Genomic DNA, 23,863 nt, shown 5'->3' on the forward strand with positions numbered 1-23,863 from the left:
AATATATATAAAGAAGTTTGCGAAAAGCTATAATCTATAACTGCTTTCAGAGCAACCAAGATTGCAAAATAGGCTGCGCTTGTGTGTTGGGTTGTGGGCGACTTTATAGCTTTCCCTACTGACTTATTATGGAATTAAATGGAGTTTATTTTGTTACATACATCTTATAACCCCGTACTCTTCATGTCAAAAACTTTTGCAATGTTTGCTACACTGCAACAATAATAAGATTTTTGTTTTTGTGATACTGCGTTTTCTTAATTTTCTAACCTCATTGCTTAATATAAATAACTGTGAGATGGTGATAACAAATAAAATACCCGGCTAAGTTTGTTGTGGGCTCTTCGCGTTTGGAACCCCCCGCAGCTTTAGGCTTAAGTTAGCGAACGAAGTTATCACCATCCCCTTACAATTATGTAAACATTTATGAATGAACGCCTGCGATAGGCTCACATGAATGAAGAATTTTTGAACTTGAATTTTTAGAGCTTTACTTAGAAAAAAACAACTTACTCAGTTACTTAAACTATACCTGAATTTCTGATAAATTGCATTGAGAATCATGTAATATTTACAAAATCATCGATAATAACACTGAATATTTATGGTTGGAACCAATTTATTACAAATGCAGGTATCAGTGATTTAAAGGTAAAAAGTATAGGATATTATTAAAAAAAAACAACACAATGAATAAGAAACAAAAAATAATAAATAACTAAACGTATCTTCTTGCTTTTAATAATTCTATTGTGCTACAATAGCTTTCCAATGTGATGACGGTAAGAATTTAGTTCTGATTTACATTGCGCTTAAAAGCGCCTAATAAGTGGATGTTATTCGTTCTTCATATCGAATTTCGATACGAAGGGGAAACGCACTATGCGCAGTTGGTTCGCGTAATCGCACACTATAGCGTCTTTTAGTGGTAAAATTTGCCGTACGAATATACACCCGTCGCTTTGACCTGAAACATAGTAAAATCTATAGATAAGATATTGCTTTCCTGTTGGAAATTGGAGGTTGGTTGATGAGGCATGAGCCTATTGGTACTAAATAATTAAAAAAAAAAACTGCCTTGTACGTGTACCGCCGTCATTTTTTTTTTAAATTCTAGATAGGCTTGCGCTTGACAACTATAATGCTTATAATAGGTTGGGGAAAAAGATAAGCACTTTTAGAGATAAGCACTTTTGAAACATCAAATCTGTCAGTTTGTAGTGACTCTACCAACGGTTCGGAAAGAAGCCGGCAAGAAACTCGACAGTTGCTCTTTTCAAACATCAACAATTTCAATTTAACATTTATTAAATAAGAATATCTTGTGTGATATGAAAGCAGAGCCAGATCAAATTTATATCAGAAGAAATTGCATTAACACATTGTTTAAACTAATGCATAGGTAGATCCAAAATCGTATTATTATAACTCTATCGTACAAATAATTTTTTTACCTTTTGCCACATGGTTATAATTTAGTGACATCTACTTATCACAAATTTATGTCTATTTCGAGTAAGTCGGTTGTTTATATTAACTTATATTTCATTCAAAGATATGGTCCGGCGGAGACGAAGGAATATTGATTAAGAGTGGCCTAATGTAAAGAGAATATCCTAAAAGAAATTTACATATGACGAGAGATAAACGTTGAACTGTTACAAAATATACAGTTAAGAATTATTTATGTTTATCGGAATTATCAACGTTATACTAAGCTGTAATTGCTCTGCAATGAGTCAGATCACTTTAGTAGAACATTGTAAGAACCTCTCTGACGACCACCCTGGCGCAGCCGTGAGCGATGTGGTTCGTGGTCCCGTATTCGATTCCCAGGCAGGGAAAATTTGGGAATTAATGGGAGGCTTTGGCCGTGGCTAGTTAGCACCCTAGCAATTTAGCGTTCCGTTACGATGTCACGTACAAACCGATTAGGGGTATGGATTTTGTATAACTGCCATACTTCCTACTACCACCATAATCTTGACCACCACCAGATGAGATTGCAGTCAAGGGCTAATTTGTGGAACAAAAAAAAGCCATGTCACTCCAAGTTAGTTTCGCTGGGTTGTTGTTGTTGTTTTGGTAATATAAACTCACCAAAGAGCACTCGCCGGATGACGTCACCGCTGCTGAGGTCGTACGCAGTTAATCCACTCCGGTCGCCCATTACAAGCAGAGTATGCGTCAGAGGTAGCATTCGGCTCATGTAGTTGAGGCCCTACGAAATAACATTAGGCTTCTTTAATTTTTATAATCCTTTTATTACGAACATCTTCACATCTTCATCATTAACAACCCATTAACGGACCACTACGGGACACCGACCCCCTCCCAGAATAAATAAATAAATAAACAACAAAATACACACAGCGCCATCTAGCCCCAAAGTAAGCTTGTGGGTACTAAAATGATTGATGAATATTTTTACAAATAGCGTACTTAAGAAGCGGTGATCGCGCATTGGGTAGAAGCTCGACTTCAGATTTAGGGGACCGATTTAGAATCCCAGCTAGCAACTCTAACTTTTCTAAGTTAGAGTTGCTAACGCACATAGCGTTTAAAGTAATTAAATAATCACTTGCTTCTACGGTTCAGGAAAACATCGTGAGGAAACCTGCATGCCTGAGAGTTCTACATAATGTTCTTAAAGGTGTGTGGAGTCTACCAATTCGAGCTGAGCCAGCGTGGTGGACTACGGCCTTAACCCCTTCTCATTGTAGGAGGAGCCCCGTGGACTGTAGTGGGCCGGTAATGGGTTGATATGATGATATACGTAAATAATTATAGTATACAGAAAAAACACCCAGACACTGAAAAATACTCATGTTCATCACACATACATTTTTCAGTTGTGGAAATCGAACCCACAGCGATCGTCCCACTGCGCCAATCAGCCGTCAAATGAGAAGGGTTAAGGCCGAAGTCCACCACGCTGGCCGAGTGCGGATTGGTGGCCTTCACTCAGGACTCTAAGGCAAGTAGGTTTCCTCACAGTGTTTTCCTTCACAGTTAGCGAGTAATATTTAATTTATCAAAACGCACAATTTGAATAAGTTACAGATTCACGTAAATGTTATCAACAAAAACAATTACAACATTCTTCAATTTCTCAGTACATTGGCATAATGACATTAATGCTAATGGTTATGGTTAACATTAACAGTCGTTTATTTTTTCGGAATGGACTTTGGTAATTAGTAATTAGGATACTTCTTAATAAATACTCGTATTGTAAGGAAGAAAAAGTTATTATACTATAATATTTTTGTTCGGGTCACTGCGTGTATCGAACACTGCACCATCAGCAGTTTACGGAATCGTCGAACCTCGTGGCCATAACTACTGGCGCCACTCGACGCGTACTCATTATCAATATCAGTATATCATTTATATATATCATTATCCATTATTATCAGTACAATACAGTACACTTATCAATCTCTATCATTTATCATCACTCCGCAAAGGAATACACCCCACAATATTTAAAAAAATTTGACGGCCGACTGGCGCAGCTCGAAGTGTCCCTGTTCTCTGAGTCCAAGGCCCTTTGTTCGATTTGCACTAATGGAAAATGTTTGTGTTGTTAGCATGAATGTTTTTCATTTTCTGGGTGTTTATCTGTATATTATAAGTATTTATGTACATTATTCATAAAAGTGTTCATCAATCATCTAAGTGCCCATAACAAAAGCTAGGTGGCGATGTGTGTATATAGGTAGAATAATTATTTATTTATAAAAACATTAAATAATAAAGTTGATATTTAAGTAAAACCATAAAATCATTAAATAGTTACAAGTTGTTAATCAATGTATTCTCAAGATAGAAAGAATAAACGAAAACTATGTATTTAAGTCATAATTAAGCATAATTCTAATATGTGTCCCATTAGGCCCATTTAACTTTGTCAGTGTACAGTTCTATATGCGGAAACGGTTATTGCACTTACAATGTGTATGGAGTTGAGCATATGTCCCTGGAAACGGTCCCAAATGCATAACCGTTCATCAGCACCGGCTGACACCACGTACGAAGCTGTGTACGCCAGTGACGTCACCGCACCGTCATGCGCTTGCATACTGTATACGCAAGCACCTGAACACAACAGTATAGTGTTTATTTTATGTAAACTCTATATTTCTACATCACCATTGAATATAAAGGACGAATAGAGAGAAACACAAAGACTGGAGTAGAATACAAAAGGCGGCCTTATCGCTAAGAAGCGATCTCTACCAGGCAACCTTACGATTAGGACAGAAAGAGCGAGAACAAATAGTTGGTGTATATTTATTAAAAACCTACCTTCAAATAACTTAAATACACACCGGCATATTTAGCGGAACACAAAAAAAAAGGTCCATAATTAAAACAATATGGCTTTATTTTAAAATACTACACTTCTTTTGTTATTTAAAGTTTAATTTGTTTTACTTAAAATGAGATCAATCATATTAAGAACAGATTTTGCGAGTAAAGGCTATTTGTGAAAAATGGTACATTATGGAACTTTTCATGTAACCGGAAAAAGTGAAAATTAATATTAAAATGATAAATAATTGAATTAGAAAATTGTCATTAATATCGCGTATTTCATCTACGTACTCTTATTAAGTTTCTACCCGTTTACTGAGAATAATGTTATCGATGGTCTCCTGGGATAGTCTCCGCCATCCCTCAACTACGTCCATTCGCAGTTCGTCCACTTTGGCAGGAGCTGGAATTCTAGACTTAACTTTTCTTTTCAGCAAGTCCCATACGTGCTCTATTGGGTTAATATCCGGTGATCTCGCCGGACACTCCATAACAGTGATATTCATATCATTAAGCTAAGCTTGAGTTACCCGAGCGGTATGCGGCCGAGCATTATCCTGCATTAAAACGAAATTGTCACCGATACACAAAGCCTTGTCCTGCTCTTCACACATAAGTATCGGTCTCCCTGAACCGTTGGATACTGCGATGGATCGTTGAAACTGGTCGACGAAGATCTCTGGATATCACTCTGTAGGTTTGACCATTTCTTCGCATTTCGAGTGCCCTGACAGTGTCCGTTGGGGCTAAGTCAGGCATAATTCAGTGTTCAACTCCAGAAATATACGCAATTAAAAAAAAAATCATGTTTAATTAAATGACGTATAAACCAGCCAGCAACCTTATATGATACTGATATCAAACCTTTTTTTTGTGTTCCGCTAAATATGTCGGTGTGTGTACATACGAATACATAAATAACAAAAACATAAAAAATACGTATGAAATAAACATAAAAATAATAAATGAATATATATTATTATAAGCTGTAAATTTTAGAGAAAAAAAAAAATATATCTATACATGTAGTCGTGGGTAGGCGGAAAACAGAATGTGTCAAAGGAAACACGTAAATCAAGGGGTAATAACACAGTATATTAGTACTTGCTTATCTCTGTTAACGGTCCGTTCACGGCAAGGGCCCCAAAGGGGGTCCGCCTGCCGCAACGTACACTATTTAACAATTACAATGATCGTCAATCTAATCAGTAGCACTTATTTCCTGTATAAAAACAGTTAGAGGTAGCAACCAATAATTGGTGATAGGCCCGTTAAAACGTGCACAGTCACATTGGGATATACGACGCAGTAGATTAATTTACTCCAGACTATATAGTTTGAGTTGAACACAACGATAGCGCGAGACAAAGAACGAGTGGCGCCATCTAGTTTAAACTAAGGAACTAAGGACTGTAGGAACTAAGGACTAGGACCTAAGTCCGTTACATACATTAATATTATATTATTAATAAATAAACGAAAAAAGTAGTGTTAATAGATGCACAATAAAACAAAACTAACAACTAATACTTAGTCAGCAAAATTGTGGCAGTAAACGATAAATGCACTCTGTCTTATTTAGGATGATAATTTTGGCAGTTGCATGCCCGAAAAGTTTAATATTCTTTTCCGGTATAATATAATACACATAAAGACGTACTTGATTGATGGGTACCGCCCACTCACTTAGTGAATGCAACGCATTACGAACAACTACAGACTATCAAAATCAAAAATAAATCGATTATTCAATCAACACAATTAATTACTCGTATCTCAAAATATTATAATTTTATGTAAATACTAAGGCTTTTTACACGCATTTATTTGTAATAAAATACTATTATATATAAACTATTTTAATTTTAAATTAGAAATAATTAATTATATATGATTATTGCCAATCGTGTAGCATGAAAAATTCATAGATGGAAATTAATTTACCACAAAAGAAAAAAAGCGTGTTTGTACTTATGTAAACGCGTTAGAAGTAATTTTTATTTTTCGCCTTATTCTACGTTTGTAGAGAAAACGACACTAACGATAAAAAAAGGCGTTTAATACATTGAAAGTTTTACTATAACGCATTATTTAGTTATCTCATTATGGGTCCACCAACATTCACTGAACATTAAAATTTGTGAATCAATTAAATCACCGGAATGAGCCAATGAGCAAAGTGTACACTGTCTAACCTTATAGCTAACTTCAGGGTGTATAATCTGACCACCATTGCCATGAAACAATCGATTCCAAGTTCTATGTAAAGGACAATCGAAAATCGAATAGGATCGTACAATACTTCGTCTCTACTACCAGCTGTCAAAATTATTAAGACAAAGCATAGATAAGATTCATGCCCATGAGAACGGAACAAACCGCAAGGCCTTATTAAAAATTCTTCCGTTCTCAATGTCAAGGTTGCTTGGAAGCATCCGGCTCCGCTTTCATCTCTTACAAGGTAGAAAAATGAATTTTAAAATGTAGTAATGTAATGTAGTTTCTTGCCGGCTTCTTCTCGGTAGAATCTGCCTTCCGAACCGGTGGTAGAGTCATTACACACAGAAAGACTTAACGTTTCAAAAGTGCTTATGCTTGTGCTTATGCTTAGGCCTACTTGAAATAAATGAATTTTGAATCTTCTTTTTTTTCTTATCTTCCCTTCTCGGTTTAGTAGTAAATTTTCTAAGAACGTTTTTGACGACCACCCTGGCTTTCGTGAGCTTTTTGGTATTAAATGAAAGAAATGAAAGCAGGGGCAATTCGTATTTTATAATTTCTGGACTAACTCTGGTCTGGTTAGGTGCGAGGTTTTGGCTGTGGCAAGTTACCACCATACCATAGTAAAGAATAACAAACCTGTGTGTAAGTCCCAGACGCATAGTAGTCCATCTTGTGACCCGCTGCCCGCTATGGTAGGCGTGGCATGGTCAATGAAGCAAGACGTAATAGGTCCGCAATGGCCGTGAAGAGTAAACAACGGCGTCAGCTCAGCACTTGAGAAAACCTGAAAGAACGTAAATTCTTTTTTCACACCACTCGCTCGACAATGCCTATAATGGAAAGGTCTATATTACATAGTCTAGTATTGAAAGGCCAAGTACGTCAACACATTCTATAGGCTTAAGCTGGCTTTTATGATTTGAATAAGGAACATCGAACGGCTTATCTGTTCATTCTATTATTGCTATCGCGCTCTAACGTATGATGGCGTCCCTGTCACACACTAGTGCCTGTGAAGCACGAACCATAGAGTTCACTTTTTTGCCTCACGAGGTGTGAAAAGAAGAGTATTCAACGTACCCTGCGTTGAATACTCTACTTTTCACACTGCCTTAGTTGAGCGCCCCTAAAACCCTCGCTAAACTCAGGATTCTAGATGCGATACCCTCACTACGCCCGGGATTTATCCCAGCGCCCGTAACTTAAGACACTGAACCATCTACTATTACATAAAAAAGCTACCACCATAGGCAAAACATTGGAAGAAGATATTTATCTTGCCAGGGAAAGGACAGAATTTTATCTACTCCCACTGCTTTATTAACTCTCGAAGCTTTGGTCTACCTGTGCAAATCGTCGCTTACCTCACAACCAGCTCGACTTACCTTTCGGGGGCGGAGTTCGAATGGCACGCACCTCTAACTATTCTAAGTTATGTGCGTTTTAAGCAATTAAATATCACTTGCTTCAACGACGAAGGAAAACATCGTGAGGAAACTACATGCCTGAGAGTTTCGCATAATGTTCTCAAAGGTGTGTGGAGTCCACCAAACCGTACTGGGCCAGCGTGCTGGACCAAGGCCTTCTAAACCCTTCTTATTGTGGGAGGAGACACGTGCCCTGTAGTAGACCGGTAATGGATTGATATGATGAGACTACGCTGGTCAAATGCGGTTGGTAGAATTCGCACACCTTTGAGAACTTTATGCGGAACTCTCAGGCATGCAGGTTTCCTTACGATGTTTTTGTTGCCGTTAAAGCAAGTTATTATGAAATTCCTAAATAAATATGTACATAGCTACGTTAAGTAAGAGAGGTGCGTGGGGTCGTAATCGCCTAGACCGACGAAACTCTAACCTATTACCTCTTTTTATTTAAATAGGACTGTTATAAACAAAGTTCAATAATAAAAGATAATAAATGTAAACATACTTTTTCGGTTACACTATTTGGTTCATTAAATAGAAAGAAGAAAGTTTTGTGCACTGAATACTGAGCGTTCACCATAATTCATTAAGATTGAATTTCGACGTACAGTGCATATAAACCTTATAGTTGTTAATCGTTTGTGTATTGACTCATAAGCCTAAAAAAAAGTTTACAATTCGATTCAATTTCGTTTTCAGAGATTCTAAGAACAAAATTTTATTCTATTTGCAAGGTTGAAGTTTAATGAAATCGTGCAAACCCATCTATAATCACTAAAATTATTAACGCTACCGGGTATATACATCTTCGAATCCGCATGCTTCGTAAAAAGGTACAGAAGTAAGTTTTTCGAGATTTGGGGAAATGTAGTATCATTTAATACCCGATATCAAAATAAAATATAGTATCCACCATGCAAAACAGCGCTCTGTTCCAAAAGTTGTTATCATTGTATGATAATCATTTGTAATTAATTAGCAACAACTTTAAAAGAGTTACCGTTCTTGAAGTTCAAAGCTAAATAACACGACTGGTTGGTGGATAAGTGTTATTATTCTGTAAAATAATTCTTTGCCACGAATCATTTATTCAGACATTTTATTTTTTTTATTTTCTTATTTTTGATTATGACATACAGCTAATACACCTTATAATTCTATCATAGTAGTGTACATATGACTTTCTTTCACAATTTGTACAATTTTTATTATTTTTAATATATTTTCAATTGAGTGGTAGAGATAATTGAGATTTGCATGCCGTAGACTGCGACTAAACATGTATAATATTTTGTCATGTTTTAAGCAAATAAATGAATTTGAATTTGAAGGTTTAATGGGAAAGACGAAATAAAAAGAAAAATGATAATGAAAGCTTATCGAATAACGTTAACACGCTATAAGATAAAATGGACTATTGTGCTCGGAAGAAAATCTTAATTAAATTCAAATTCATTACTAGTGCCGATGTTTAAAGTACCTTTAATACGTGATCTTGTCCACCAGTAAGTATGCGGCCGCCATCTGAGTGCATTTCTGTGATGGGCTGCTGATGCGGTCTGCAGTGTGCAGTGGGAACGCAAACCACTTCTGCAAAGTTATTATCTTAAATTATGATACAGGTTCTGTCTAGCTTCCTGTCTTGGAGAGCACGTAAACTCATCGATTACGGTCATCAAAAATGAAAGTGATAAGAACAGATCTCTAAACTTTACGGGTTCTCTAAAGCACAAAGGAGTAATAACCTCAATTAGTAAATGTAAGTTATTATAAAAAAATTAATAAATATACATATCGCCATCTAGCCCGAAATTAAGCGTAGCTCGTGTTCTGGGTACTAAGAAGACTGGAATATTTTTATGTATGATATAGGTACACGAATACTTATTATAGACAGATATACACCCAGACGCTGAAAAACATTCATGTCACAAAAATTTCTCAGTTGTGGAAATCGAACGCACAGCCTCAGAAAACAGGGTCACTGACCCAATCGGCTGTCAGTTATTGTTCTAGAGATTTCTGCTAAAGATAAATGAAGTGCGTATTAAGTGTTCTAGGATAACGAATGTGTTTTAGAAAAAAAAAAGCGAAATAGGTTCATTCGCTTCGCCATGAAGCGTATAATAGGTACGAGTAAAACCTAGCACTGAAGATACATCCAAACAGACGTGGTTAAAATGAATGAATTCGAATGGATGGCATTCCATCCTCGGCATAGCATTCTCGGAGCCAGTTTCATCAAGATTATCAATCTCGCCTGTACTGTTGGTAGTAGCGAAAAATTATAAGTAAAGTAGGCCCCCATTCAAGTAAGCACTATATGGGGATGGGGGGTCGTTGTTTTGCTTATTTTTGATGACATGAGGGTGTGGGAGTCTAGATGCTGATAACTTCAGCAGTATTTATAGATCCTTGCAGTAGTTTTTTTTTTTTTTCATAAAATTATCGCAAAAGAAAAATGCATATACCAATGTTTATGTAAGTAGGGGGAGAGGGGGCAAAAGCCTTGCTTAATTTTGCTCACGAGGGGGAGGGGGGAATAAATAATTGCAGTAAATCTGCTTACGTTTTAATTTGAATGGCCCCAGTTGTCAAAAAAGTAACCAAAGTATCAAGAGAGAGACGCGCCATAGCGGTTGGTACTTACCATCGCTGTCACTGTCTGCGTCGTAGGAGAAGCTCATCCGCCCTCTGTGATCCTCCAAGCCGTGTGTGATCCCCAACGACTCCGCAGAACCTGTCCTTTTGTGTGCTGTCGTCACAAAGTTGTATAATTAGTCAACCAGGCAAAGAAGGATTGTGGAAACTAGTGAGGTTATTGTTTGTTACTGCAGCGGCCAGCAAGACAGGCATGGATGTTCGAAGGTTTAAATGTGTACCGAGGCCAATTGATTAATATATACGTAGGTCCATCAATGCTTAATTATAACCAAGACTTATTAGTACTTTTCTCAAATAATGCGCGGAAATTAAAACTAAGTATCCGAAAGACTTGTTATTTAGTTGTTGAATGTATAATTTTTGCAATTACTTGTCAAAATCAACGAACAATATTTTTTTCCGCGAAGTGTGTACTATGTTTTTTGTTTAATCAATAAACACCTTTCTATTATAAGGCCAGTTCGAAATTGAAATAAAACCTTTGGTAAGTTACCTCCTTGGTTGCTATGTGTAATAATATTCCTTATCATATATACATTACACAGACTATGCAAAACCATTTAAAGGTAAACGCTACATGCTAATTTCGCTTATGAACTAATTTCGAGGTTAAAGATCGTTCCATTTTTTTAATTACACGATGATAGATAAATAATAAATATACTACGACAATACACACATCGCCATCTATCCCCAAAGTAAGCGGAGCTTGTGTTATGGGTACTGAAGACCGTATGTGTATGAGTGGGTACTAAATATTGCTGATGAATATTTTTATGAATATAATATACATAAATACTTATACAGATAAACACCCAGACACTGAAAAACATTAATGTTCATCACACAAACATTTTTCCAGTTGTGGGAATCGAACCCACGGCCTTGGATGCAGAAAGCAGGGTCGCTTCCCACTGCGCCAACCGGCTGTCCAGATATAAGTTTAATATTAATTTATTTGGCCGTTAAACCACGACTGTTTTATTGTTGTATGAAAATAGTATATTGACATATGTATTTTCATATTACTTTCGCCAGCCGCTGATGATTTATCTCGAAGATAGTTAAAATAATGCTTAAATTCCAAGCATGTTTGAAAAAAATAATGCTATTTACTTCTTCGGTGGGCGGTGCTGAATCGCCAGTCGACGTGCGCGCCGGACCTTGCGTTGAATGCGTCAAGTCTTAAAAGCGTGAGGTGGCCGGACAAGGATGCTGCGCACACTTTCCGCGCACCCGACAGTGCCCGGACGTGTGTCACGCCCCTACCGCTCGAATGCCTCTCCGAGAACCACCACACACACTGGAAACATATCAATAAAGAGTAAGGCCCACTTAGCAAGAGTTTTTTTCCTTTTTATTTTTTTATTTTAATGTCTTTACAGTTTCTTATTTCAACTAAGCCAAATGTCTGCTATACAGTTTTAATAGAGTTCGTTTTACTAAGTTCTGAGTAAAGTAAGTGATGATGTATCTAAGATGGTAGTTGGCTAACCTGTTCCTTTTTTCCTTTTTTATAAATATATATATAAATAAACTACGACAATACACACATCGCCTATCTAGCCCCAAAGTAAGCGTAGCTTGTGTTATGGGTACTAAGATAGCTGATGAATGTTTTTATGAAAATAATATACACGTATAATATACACCCAGACACTGAAAAACATTCATGTTTATAACACAAACATTTTTCCAGTTGTAGGAATCGAATCCACGGCCTTGGACGCAGAAAGCAGGTTCGCTGCCCACTGCGCCAATTGGCTGTCAAAATTGGCTGTTAGAAGAATACTTAACACACTATGGTTTAATATAACTGCTTTACTAATGCTAAATAATTTAATTGCACGTCTTTACCGGTAAGGTGGTTACTTACCACGAGCGACTAAAACAGACAAGAGGAAAATCTGAAAAAATTAATATAAAGTTCCCTTACCGAGCATTGAACCCGGTACCTTCCATTCGTAGACCACAGTGCTATCACTAGCGGAGTCGGTTTGTTAGACAAATGAATAACGTAAAAACAAAATAGACCCATTGAAAAACTACGGTACCGCCATCTACTTTTAGTCGTTAAAGGTTTTTTTAATAATATTATGTAACTTACATAGTATTATTGAAGCTCTTGCACGACTCCTTTCATAGCAAAACTATTTAAAAAAATTATTCAAGTAAGACCTGTTTATTATAACTTACATGAAAAAGATTGCCCTTTAGAATATTAGACACTACTTTTTAAGTCTAAATAAATAAAAAGGAAGCAATTTAATACATTTAAATATTAATTTGACCTTATAAACGTGGTATTATATACAAATATAATTTCAAAAACCTAATTGATTGAGAGAGTTGTGAAAAAAAAATACTGCGGCATTTTGTAGTGGCGGCCATCTTGGATTAAAAATTTGCACTATTTAAATAGTCAAGCCCTTTCATTTGATATACATATTGAAGAAATTGTGAAAAAATACCGACCTATTTTTTTTGAAATCGGTCGTTCGGTGTCGTCGCCACATCAAACTTATAACACCCAGTCGTTTTTGCGTCGGGGGTTAAAAATAGGAGATGTGAGTTAAAAAAAATATTAAAATATACTCACAATAAGTTTTCCAGTGTTCGCCTCCCAGAACTCCAGTCTACCATCGGAGCAGCCCAAAATGATGAGATTGTTACAAAAATCCATACACCATACAGGAGATTCACTCATAGCTCTCGCTCGCCAGTTTGAATTCGCAGCACTTTCCATATCACAATTATTATTTCTACTACTGCTTATCTTACTACCACCTCTATTTCTCAAGCTACCGAGAGAATTGGTGCACGTATTTAATGTAATTGCACTTATTTCACTACTATTGTCCTTAACGTTCGTTGCACTTGAGTCTTGTTTGCCTACGTTTAAATTCATTAAGTCTGAATTCGTCCTTTCGGTCACTTCACTTTGGTTGGTGTAATAGAGGTCTCTGCAACAAAGTCACATCGTAAAATATTGGATAGAAGCAGGCTTTATTTTGCGGAAATCCATGATATATTATGAAAATTAAGCTTAATTTGCTATACTCCGCGAACAGCAGCAGAATCTGTATGGTGTAATTTATAATTACTTCAATCCTTATACTCCACACCGAACAGATCTTCGGCAACATACCCTCTACGCACGATTCGCTCCGAAACCGGAGCATCCTCAGGAGATGTTGACTTTACAATGAATAATTGTTTAGTGGGGTACATTGCCGAAGTTCATATCAACCCATTGCCGGCCCATTACAGGAATCCTCCCACGATCTAAAGGGTTTAGGCCGTAGTCCACACCGGTCAAGTGAGGGTTGGACTGCACGCGCCTTAAAGAAAATTATACAGAACTCTCAGGCATACAGCTAACCACACGATTTTTCTAAACTGTTGAAGCGTCTGATATTTGAATTATCTAAAACGCACATAACTTGTAAAAGTTCCTTCGATACCATATAAAGTAGGTAGTAGTAAAATATCACACGTTGCACTCTGCTTTGAGTGGTGCATAATTACATATTAAGTAAATTATAAATGGCAAATTTGCCTGGTTCAAGGTTTTCTATCGAATTTCGCAAAGTAACGCCTGCTTCTATTCAACATGTTTACAATTATTATAAATATTTATGTATATTATTCATAAAGATATTTATCAGTCATATTATAGTCGTAAAAATGTAATAGGCCCGTTTTGACATTTGTCATCGCGACGTAACTAGTTATGGAACCATAAGACTCTGTACTCGATACTCACGATAAATCAATTCAAGTTTGTATCAGTACTTGATTGATATTATTATGTATTGTAAAGTGTTCGTTCGTTCAAAGTATTCCTTTAACTTCACAACCAATACGCGTGACTGGCTGTTGATTATACGTCCACTTTTCAACATGTTGAAACAGAGTTAGTACTATATAACAACAAACACAAAAATCGAGTAAAATCACTATGTTTAAATTAATGTCCAAAATAGAAGAGCCACAGTTAACATAATACTAAACAATATATATCAAACTTAAACGAGCGCACAGTCAACTTTACAAGATGAGGAACGAAAAACTGCGCAGCGCGCGCGGGGACGCTTCAGTCATGTGCCGCTTGGTCAGATACATCATCTCAGACTCATTATTTAGAACCCATTTTGAGAACCAAGCTCATTCTTTGCAGTAAAGATAACTACACAATATTTAATTTCGATATTCAGTAAAAAAATGGTTACAGCTCTAGTATAAAAAAAAAAAGACTGAGAACGTAACTGTTTTCGGAACGTTTCGCAACAATTATAAATTGCATGCTACTATGAAGTAAGCGCAAAAAGAATACTCGCGATATATTCTTTCATATTATTTAACGTCCCAAAAAAATTTACGTATTTTTTAAAACACTGTATGTAATTTATTTTTATTTTTTTGTTTCTTTCAGTTTCGTTCCAAGTTACCTTCTATGGTCTTGCACAAATGTCAAAACGGGCCTATTACATTTTTCCGACTATAGTACCCATAACACAAGCTTCGCTTACTTTGGTGCTAGATGGCGTTGTGTGTATTGTCGTAGAATATATTATATTTATATAATATATATATATGTATATATTTATTACTTTATTAGTACTTCTTTTCCGACACATTAAATAGAAGTATATTACTCCTTACCTTTTCTGACATTGGCGATACTAGCCCTACAAATTTAATTCCAGCAGCCACCAGCCTAGTGGCAATTTAAAATAAGACTCGATTTAACGGTGAAGCAAAGATCGTGAGGAAACCTGCATGCCCGAGAGTTCTCCATGATGTTCTCAAAGGTGTGTGGAGTCCACCAATTCGCACTGAGCCAGCGTGGTGGACTACGGCATTAACCCCCTTCTCATTGCGGAAGGAGACCCAGGCCCTGTAGTGGGCCGGTGATGGGTTTTTATTATGATTCCATTATTTTCAAACGCATCAATCATTCATTCATGTGATCTTCTTTCATCATAAGGTAGGTATTTACTGTGGTTATAATTACCTGTACGCCTTGGCAAACTGATATCTAGTGTTTTCTTCTGGAGATAGATACGATGAATCTCTATTGTTAGATTGAAATCGTAAATTGCTCAAGTGACTGCTTATCCCTCTTCGGAGTCTCGGAACGTTCTGTAAAGTATTTTTACCAAATGAATATAGTTTAAGCTGTTACAAGTTTAAAATTATCAGTTGAAAGGTATCGAAAGGAAATTTTAAAATTAAGATAGTGAAAGAGAAATATTAAAAGATCTCGTAACAAGCCGAAATATATAAAAAAAATATGGTTTTGTAAATTTTTTTGAGTCAGAAGAAGCTACGGTCGTTATTATATATCATTAAATTAGTTTAATTTTTTAATACATTACATTAGGGGGCGTCTATAAACTAAGTGAGGTGTTTTTTTAATCTTCTGTCCCCTGGTGAGATGTCGATAGATTTTTTTAACCCCCTCCCCCATCCTCTAATCTTGTGGGATGTGGGATTCTTACGTAAACGTGATGGATTGTTAATTGTTACTGTTATTGTAAGAAGAAAAGAAGTTGCTGCGTGCTTTTACTTACGACTAGTTTAGTCTAGTAATCAATATTGCTGAGTTTAACAAAAAAATTGTGTGTGATAAAAATTGAACAAAAAAATTGCGTGATATTTGCCGAGCCCACGGCAACGTAAGATTAGATGAGATATGACTCGACCCACTCCCCTTAAAGATCTCACGTGTTTTATAAACGGCCCCTTACTCGCTTGTTTAAAAAGGCCAATTATCACTTCGTGTGAAACTTAAAAAAATAATGTAAATGTGATTTTTATGGGATATATGGGACAGGCCAAGCAGATGGTCCTATTGACGGTAAGTGGAAAATCATCGCCGATAACCAGTGCAGCATTTCGCATGCAAGAAACACGTCTACAAAGAGCCACCCTGTTCCATAAACCCGAGGCGTAGGAGGCGTAGGCGTAGGTGCCTCAAGTGACTTTAATTACACCGGCAACCACGCCCTTCAGACCGGAAAACAGCAGGGCCGTTTGGCGGTAAAAGTAAGCATGGCGGCAGTACGGCAGCCAACAAGCTCCGATATCATTGCATAATAAAAATAAAAATTTCGTATAGCTTACATCGTATATCGGTTGCGCTGCTAGATCTGGACAGTTGCATGCTGGAACAAAAAACACAAGTTTTAATATTTTGCGATGTGATTCAGACGGTAATGTAATTTCAAGACAATTTGTATATTCTGGTACCAAATTTTCAGATTCTTTAACCAGATTAAACCTGTAAAAATAGTGTTGCAGAGAACATTGTTATACACACACATAGATCAGCATTATTATGATACATGCCAATAATGTAGCTGAGTTTACAAATAGGTGTACACTGTACATAAGCTGACAGTATAAAAAATAAATCATTTTATAGTCAACTTACACAAATGGAATTGCACCGCCATCTTGTAATTAGTTATTGTTATTAAAGAAAACTTTGTATAGCCATTAAGCCGCTACATATACATGAAATAATTGTATTACAACATGCCACAAAATCCACAGAGCACAGTGAAACAATGGCTCTATGTTGAATTTATTAATTTTATATTATTGTAATTAGTTCTTTGTTATTCGATGTCAGCGCTTAATGTATTTGAAGGTTATGTCTGACCCATTCTCATAATACATACATTTGTATAGCCATTAAGGCGCTACTGGCATCAACCAATCAAATATATCTCTGACTGTCCCGCGCCGGTACGCCAGAAGTTGCAAATCCACAAATTTTTTTCATATACCATGTACTAAAGAATCCCATTTCGGAAAACAAGCGCCTATTATACGTATTTGTGTAAAATACAACGAGTTATCTAAAAAGATATCCTGGCATCGATATCTTCCATGACTCACCCACAGCTTTTAGAAAAAAACTCATAAAACACTTATCGGTGAGTTAAATTTTGTGTTATTTTTTTTGTCAAATTAAGTTTACATGACGCTTTGTCAATGCTATGTGCACTTGTCATTGACGTGCATATCAGTCCATATTAACGTGCCACAAAAACCACAAAGCACAGTAAAACCACAATTGTACTATGCTCTATGTTACAATAAGAAAACCATCTAATTACGAAGTTGGACTTGCAAATGCTATGAAATCTAGCTTTAAATGTCTCTGTATCTACTTTTTCTTTGGAGTACAAATAAAACTGGTTTCATTCATAATTTATGAAACTATACATAATATGAGCATTGTTTGATGTGATCAAAAAATACATGTTGCTTGAATATGAATGCTTTTTAATTTTCAACCCGACATCGTGACGGAACGCTTATTTACGTGGCGGCACGACTTTGTCTGTAGGATGGTAACTAACTACAGCCGAAGCTCTACCAGACCAGAGAAAATTCAGGAATTGTAAATTCCCAAATTTACATCACTTTTAACAACAGTGGTCACTACAAGGTCTGTCTAACCTGCTTTATTGATACTCTACTACTTTGGATAATAATAATAATTTATTCACAAGAATGTAGGTACATACAGTTTTTAAAATGTAAAGTAGTTATTATAATATTTATACAAACAAATGCGTGCCTCACAAATTATATTGGTGTGTATGTAATAAATGTATGTAATGGTGCCATTTAAAATCTACTGTCCCGGATTTAGGTAAAAACCTGTATTACAGGATTATGCTTATTTAATAAAGAAAAACACCTGTCTATAAATAAATAAATAATTATACTATGACAAGACACACATCGCCATCTAGCCCCAAAATGCGTAGCTTGTATTATGGGTACTAATATCACTGATGAATATATTTATGAATCATATAGACAAATACTTATAATATACAGATAAACACGCAGACACTGAAAAACATTTATGTTCAACACACAAACATATTTCAGTAGTGGAAATCGAACCTACAGCCTTGACTAAGAAAGCAGGGTAACACCACTATAAATGAAACTTACACTGAATTGTGATTTGTTGATCACTAGTTGAGTTTCTTCTGGAGGTGACCTTCTCAAAGAGGTCCATTTGAAGTTTAAAGTACCTGGAAAGTTCAACACATGTATTTAACTCCTAGACACTGGTAACTTTGTCTTTGACACTCAAATTCACTTGTAAGTGTATATTAATCATAATTGTTCAAAGTTGAATAAAAGGTTATTATATCCTATAATAGTAGACGTAGACAGAGAAACGAAAATAGAGATAGCATACGAAATAGACATGAAGTAGTAGTTCTAACAATTACAAAAGATAAGAGAAGTAGGAAGTATTAATTTTCGTAAAGGGAACGATGGGGCTGAAAACCCAGGCTTCAAGTAGATGGACACAGCGTGGTAGGTTACAGGACGTGCTCCTTGCATGCCCTGCGATTTGTGACTCGGTTTTTAGGCGATGGTTTTCAATTTACCATCGGCCATCTGATTGGTCTCTTAATTATCCCTACGAATCCCTACTAATATTATAAATGTCGCGTTTGTTACGATTTCACCCAAAAACTACTCATGAAACTTTGTACACATATTCTTGGAAGTGTTAGAAGTAATATAGGATACTTTTTATCCCGACATTAAGCTCGGTTAATTTGGGAGCGGGGATGAAAGTGTTTGCCGATTTTACACCATAACTCCGACAAATTAGAACCGATTTAAATAATTATTTTTGTACTACAAAGGTTATAATATGTGTTTAATTGTGTCTAAACTTTGTGTAGATCTGAATGTGGTTGGTACTAGAGGACAGAACTCTTATGCAGACCGCAGCAAACCCCTCATTTAAGGCTTAGCGATACTGAATACTTTAAATTTTTTTAGAACTACAACTAAATTGAACGCCACATCAAAAAACAAAATCAGACGCAGACGAAGTCACGGGCAACAGCTAGTTACTGATAAAAAAAGTCTTATTTTGAACAAAAAGATTTCCAATAATTTCTATTTTGGCCGGGGCTTTTCTCGAACTTCACTATAATTTACTAAATTCTAGGCTTTAATGTAACATATGAAGCTTACAAATATGCACTTGGCCAGTGAGGTGCACTACGGCCTAAGTCCATCTCAATTTATAGGAGATCCGTGCCCTGTAGAGGACTGGTAATGGCCTGACGTAACAGTGAAGGATTTAAAGATTTTATTATGGAGCTTGGCTTTTCTACAGTCCAACGACTTTGTTTTTTTCCAAAATGGCGGCCACGTCCTGGTTTCCTAAAGACTAAAAAGTAATTGAAGAATCATTTACATATTAATGATATTCTCTCCCACTTGCTCGGAATTTGTTGAGATATTAAAAAAAGGTCAATCGGCTTCTTTCGGAACGCAACGCATAGCACCTCAGCAATGTGCAACACGCCAATAGAGGTTATGTATATGTTCTTAACACGTTACCAAAAACAGTACAAAAGTTTGATACCTCGGAAACCTGAACGTGGCCATAATTCTCGCGTTGCGTTAAGGAAACCTCATGCGCACTAGGTTTTAATAATCACACTTACGCGCTGCGGTCAATGTTCGTGATGATTTCTCCGTTGAGCGAGTCCCACACTTTGATGTTACCTTGAAGGCACGAACTGACTACTTTTTCACCGTCTGTCACAAGACATTCCACTTCTTGACTGTGACCTGCCACTACTAAAGGTACTGCTTCCATTACCAACTGCAAATAACAGAATTATTTAATAGATTATGTAACCATAAGGCGTCGTGTGTATAAACGGCGAGGTTTTAATTTTTTAATATAAACATTAGTTATTTTTTTTGTCAATAATAAGAGAAGTTATTGCGTATAAGCGCAATTCAGCTCACACGGAAATTATTCCTCATGATCATCATCATACAATGAGAAGGGGTTAAGGCCGTAGTCCGCCACGCTGGCCCAGTGCGTATTAGTGGGCTTCACACACCTTCGAGAACATTATGGACAACTCTCAGGTATGCAGGTTTCCTTACAATGTTTTCCTTCATTGTTGAAGCAAATGATATTTTAATTGCTTAAAATATTAATTTTATTTCATCTTATTTATCATTATTTATCTCTATATATATATAAATGTTATGTTGGTTTGTGTACGTTTCAAAAACTCAAAAAATTCTGCACCAATCGATATGAAATTTTAGCATATTTAATCCGCATCAAGGATTGTTTTTATCTATATTTTGCATCAGTCACATATCCGCGAGTCTTTATATCTACGCAGACAGTGGAAAATTAAAAAAAATTGTATATCCACAAATATTGCAAAATTAAACTTATATGTAATGTATTCTTTGTTTTGTTTCTCATTTCTCAAACATTCCATAAAAATGTGCCACAGCGAAGCGTGGCAGGGTACAACTAGTATATATATACATATATATTATAATTGACGGTGGATGGCAAGTTGAAAACCTGATGGTAAGTTGAAAACCATCGACTATATAAGGAAAACACTTACGCGAGAAACACGTCCTGCAACGTGCCACCCTGTGTCCAGAGCTCGTCCGGGGACCCATATAATACGCCAGCTACACTACAGTTACTTAGAAAAAAAAACCATAATCTCTACTGCCAAACTACACTGTCTACAATCCGTCTTGGGTAATAACACGTGTAAGCTGTATATGTTTACCTGAACAGCTGGTTCATTTTCAATAATCCTCTTATATTCACTATCTTCGTTCCACGAGGCGCGCCATTCCGCATAGTGTTTCGAACAAATGCATCTGTATTCATATTAAATAATTATTAACGTACCAAATCTCAATTTGATTCTATAACTAGACTATGATAACCTAAATTAATTATATAGCCAGAGATGGATGAAAAGGAACTAATTTGATTCGCTTCATTTTCATAGCTTTACTTAGCTAGCGTAGCTTTGGTGGTAATAATACATTTAACTTCTCTATAAGTGTTGGTATATGCGAAATTTAAGCAGAGTAAAACGGCTGTTTATGCCTCTTATGCATAAAAGTGTGTATGTCAGATATCCAGAAATTATCTAACTTGTAATGAGGCCCGCTTCAGCGGATGCACTTCGACCCTCCAGGATCTTTTGTGCTCTATCCAGAAATTAGTATGGGGAATGACTTTAGGGCCAGAAATTTTTTCCATGAAAATGCAAGTATAATCAATCCAAAGAGAATATAGACACTATATAGAGAACATGAACATTTCGGATAAGCTGAGCTTTGATATTATATAATAGATAAATACAAGATGTATTAGATTCTAACAAAGCCTGAATACCTCACACTTCCTTGATGTATAAAAGAATCAGCGACGGTTAATCTGCGATAAACCTTTTGTGCACTATTTTATTTTTTGAAGTTTTAATAAACGTAGATAGCTTTACCTATAAAGAACCACCATCATGTAACCGATGACAGCTATGCTGATGGTGCAGAGTATGGCGAGCAGCAATATCTCCATTGGGGTTGTGGGATAGATTGGAAGCTCCTGGCCTTTTCCCCATTGATGCGCTTGATTTTTCGTATCGATCAATTCGAACTCTGGAAAATTGATTATTAAGATTAAACTATATTTTGACATGGTATTATAAGGCGCGATTCATTTGATTGTTAGATTTTTAGTTAGTTACTTAGTTTTAGTTAGCAAGGCTCTGGATTTAAATATTGGATAGAAGCAAGGTTTACTTGCGGAAATCCGAATTCCTTGATACACTTACCTACTTGAACATTAAGCTTAATTTTCCCAATTTTGATACCTTTTTTTCTGACATATGTTTATTATTACTATTTAAATGGAATTTAATAGAATGGCCGATTGTAGCCCGAACATGTTAAGTTATAACATCAATTTTGTTAACCTGCGATCGTTGAATTTTAACTTCTATACTCCGCTTAAAGCAGGGAAATTTATTTATTTATTTTTTATTTTTGTACAATAAATTGTGATTGTGAACATAAGATACATGAAGAGTGCAAAGGAAAGCTTATCTCTATAAGAGATCTCTTCCAGCTACCCCAGGATTTGAGTAACATGATTTAATTGTGGTATAGGTCAAATAAAGATACAATATACTACATAATTACTACTAAGGATATTCAATATATCTAAATACTAACAAAATTATATATACTAATACAATAAAATTTGAAGATACTATATTTTATTTTCGGGTTTCGCTCCGACACCAGAGCCTACTCTACTGACTTTACAATAAACAATTGATAAGTCAACATTTCCTGAGGATGCTCCGGTTTGTCAATGTACATTGCCGAATATCTGTTTGCTGTGGAGTGTAAAGTTAGAAGCTATTATAAAAAAAGGAGAATCTGTGCGGTGTTATTACCGTACAGATGCTCCTTTTTTTTGGCGTAGCATAGAACATTTAGTTTATCTCAATTGCTTAACCAATGGACTTTAGGCTAAATTTTCTATACTCCGCGAAAACAAATTGAACTTGCGATAAATTGGAAATTGTCACTGGAGACCAAAACAAAGTGACATCACTGGATAGAAGCAGGCGTTACTTTGTGGAATTCTATGATATATTATGAAAATTAAGCTTAATTTGCAATACTCCGCGAAATATAGGAGAATCTGTATGGTGTAATTTATAATTTTGTACAATCTATATACTCTACACCAAACGGATCTTCGACAATGTACAGAGGGTACGAAACCGGAGCATCCTCAGGAGAGGTTGACCTAACAATTATTGATTGTAAAGTCAACAGAGGATGCTGTGGTGTCGGGGCGAAACCTGTGTAGATAGTACATTGCCTAAGATCTATTTCGTGTGGAGCGTAAAGATTGAAGATTATAAATGACATTAAGCGGATTCTCCATCTTTTCGCGGAGTATAGCAAATTAAGCTTAATTTTCATTAAGTGGCAGGCAACAGTCTGTCCTTTTTCCTGTGGAAATAATGAGAGGTCAGTTTTAAAGAAGTAGAGTTTTCGCTCACCAGGCAATATATCAATAGGATCCAAAGCCGCAGCAAGTGCTTGCCAACGTAACGGTGGCGGGTCACGTTCGTCCGGATGACGTAGCCCGGTGGCTAGCTCCGGCCCAACGCGATGGCTGACCAACACCGGAGGAAGTACGACCACGTACCGCCCCGCAACTGATTCGTTGTATTGCGAGAGAATCGACGACCAATGGTACGGCGACAGTCTACCGTGAATATGAAAAATGATTTTACATCAAAACATCTATCTACCAAAATCCATTGTTCTTACATTTCTAATGATCTTTTCGTTACTTT

General features: G+C 36.2%; 1 protein-coding gene across 1 annotated transcript in view; it reads right to left on the bottom strand.

The window, feature by feature from the left end:
• Positions 1 to 333: 333 nt before the first annotated feature.
• The window catches only part of LOC120636056 (sterol regulatory element-binding protein cleavage-activating protein), a 31,796-nt gene continuing 8,266 nt past the window's right edge, over positions 334 to 23,863 (bottom strand). Inside the window, exons 8-22 of the mRNA XM_039907325.1 lie at positions 23,564 to 23,772; positions 21,986 to 22,142; positions 21,260 to 21,353; positions 20,147 to 20,307; positions 18,618 to 18,700; positions 16,764 to 16,804; positions 15,652 to 15,779; positions 13,234 to 13,597; positions 11,751 to 11,937; positions 10,621 to 10,725; positions 9,451 to 9,560; positions 7,180 to 7,327; positions 3,956 to 4,101; positions 2,101 to 2,221; positions 334 to 967 (exon numbers count right to left, since the gene is read on the bottom strand). Of these exons, the coding sequence (XP_039763259.1) occupies positions 837 to 967; positions 2,101 to 2,221; positions 3,956 to 4,101; positions 7,180 to 7,327; positions 9,451 to 9,560; positions 10,621 to 10,725; positions 11,751 to 11,937; positions 13,234 to 13,597; positions 15,652 to 15,779; positions 16,764 to 16,804; positions 18,618 to 18,700; positions 20,147 to 20,307; positions 21,260 to 21,353; positions 21,986 to 22,142; positions 23,564 to 23,772 (2,185 nt within the window). The 3' untranslated portion in view covers positions 334 to 836. The remainder of the gene's footprint in view (positions 968 to 2,100; positions 2,222 to 3,955; positions 4,102 to 7,179; positions 7,328 to 9,450; positions 9,561 to 10,620; positions 10,726 to 11,750; positions 11,938 to 13,233; positions 13,598 to 15,651; positions 15,780 to 16,763; positions 16,805 to 18,617; positions 18,701 to 20,146; positions 20,308 to 21,259; positions 21,354 to 21,985; positions 22,143 to 23,563; positions 23,773 to 23,863) is intronic.

This window comes from Pararge aegeria, chromosome Z (genome assembly GCF_905163445.1).
Source record: "Pararge aegeria chromosome Z, ilParAegt1.1, whole genome shotgun sequence".
NCBI lineage: Eukaryota > Metazoa > Arthropoda > Insecta > Lepidoptera > Nymphalidae > Pararge > Pararge aegeria.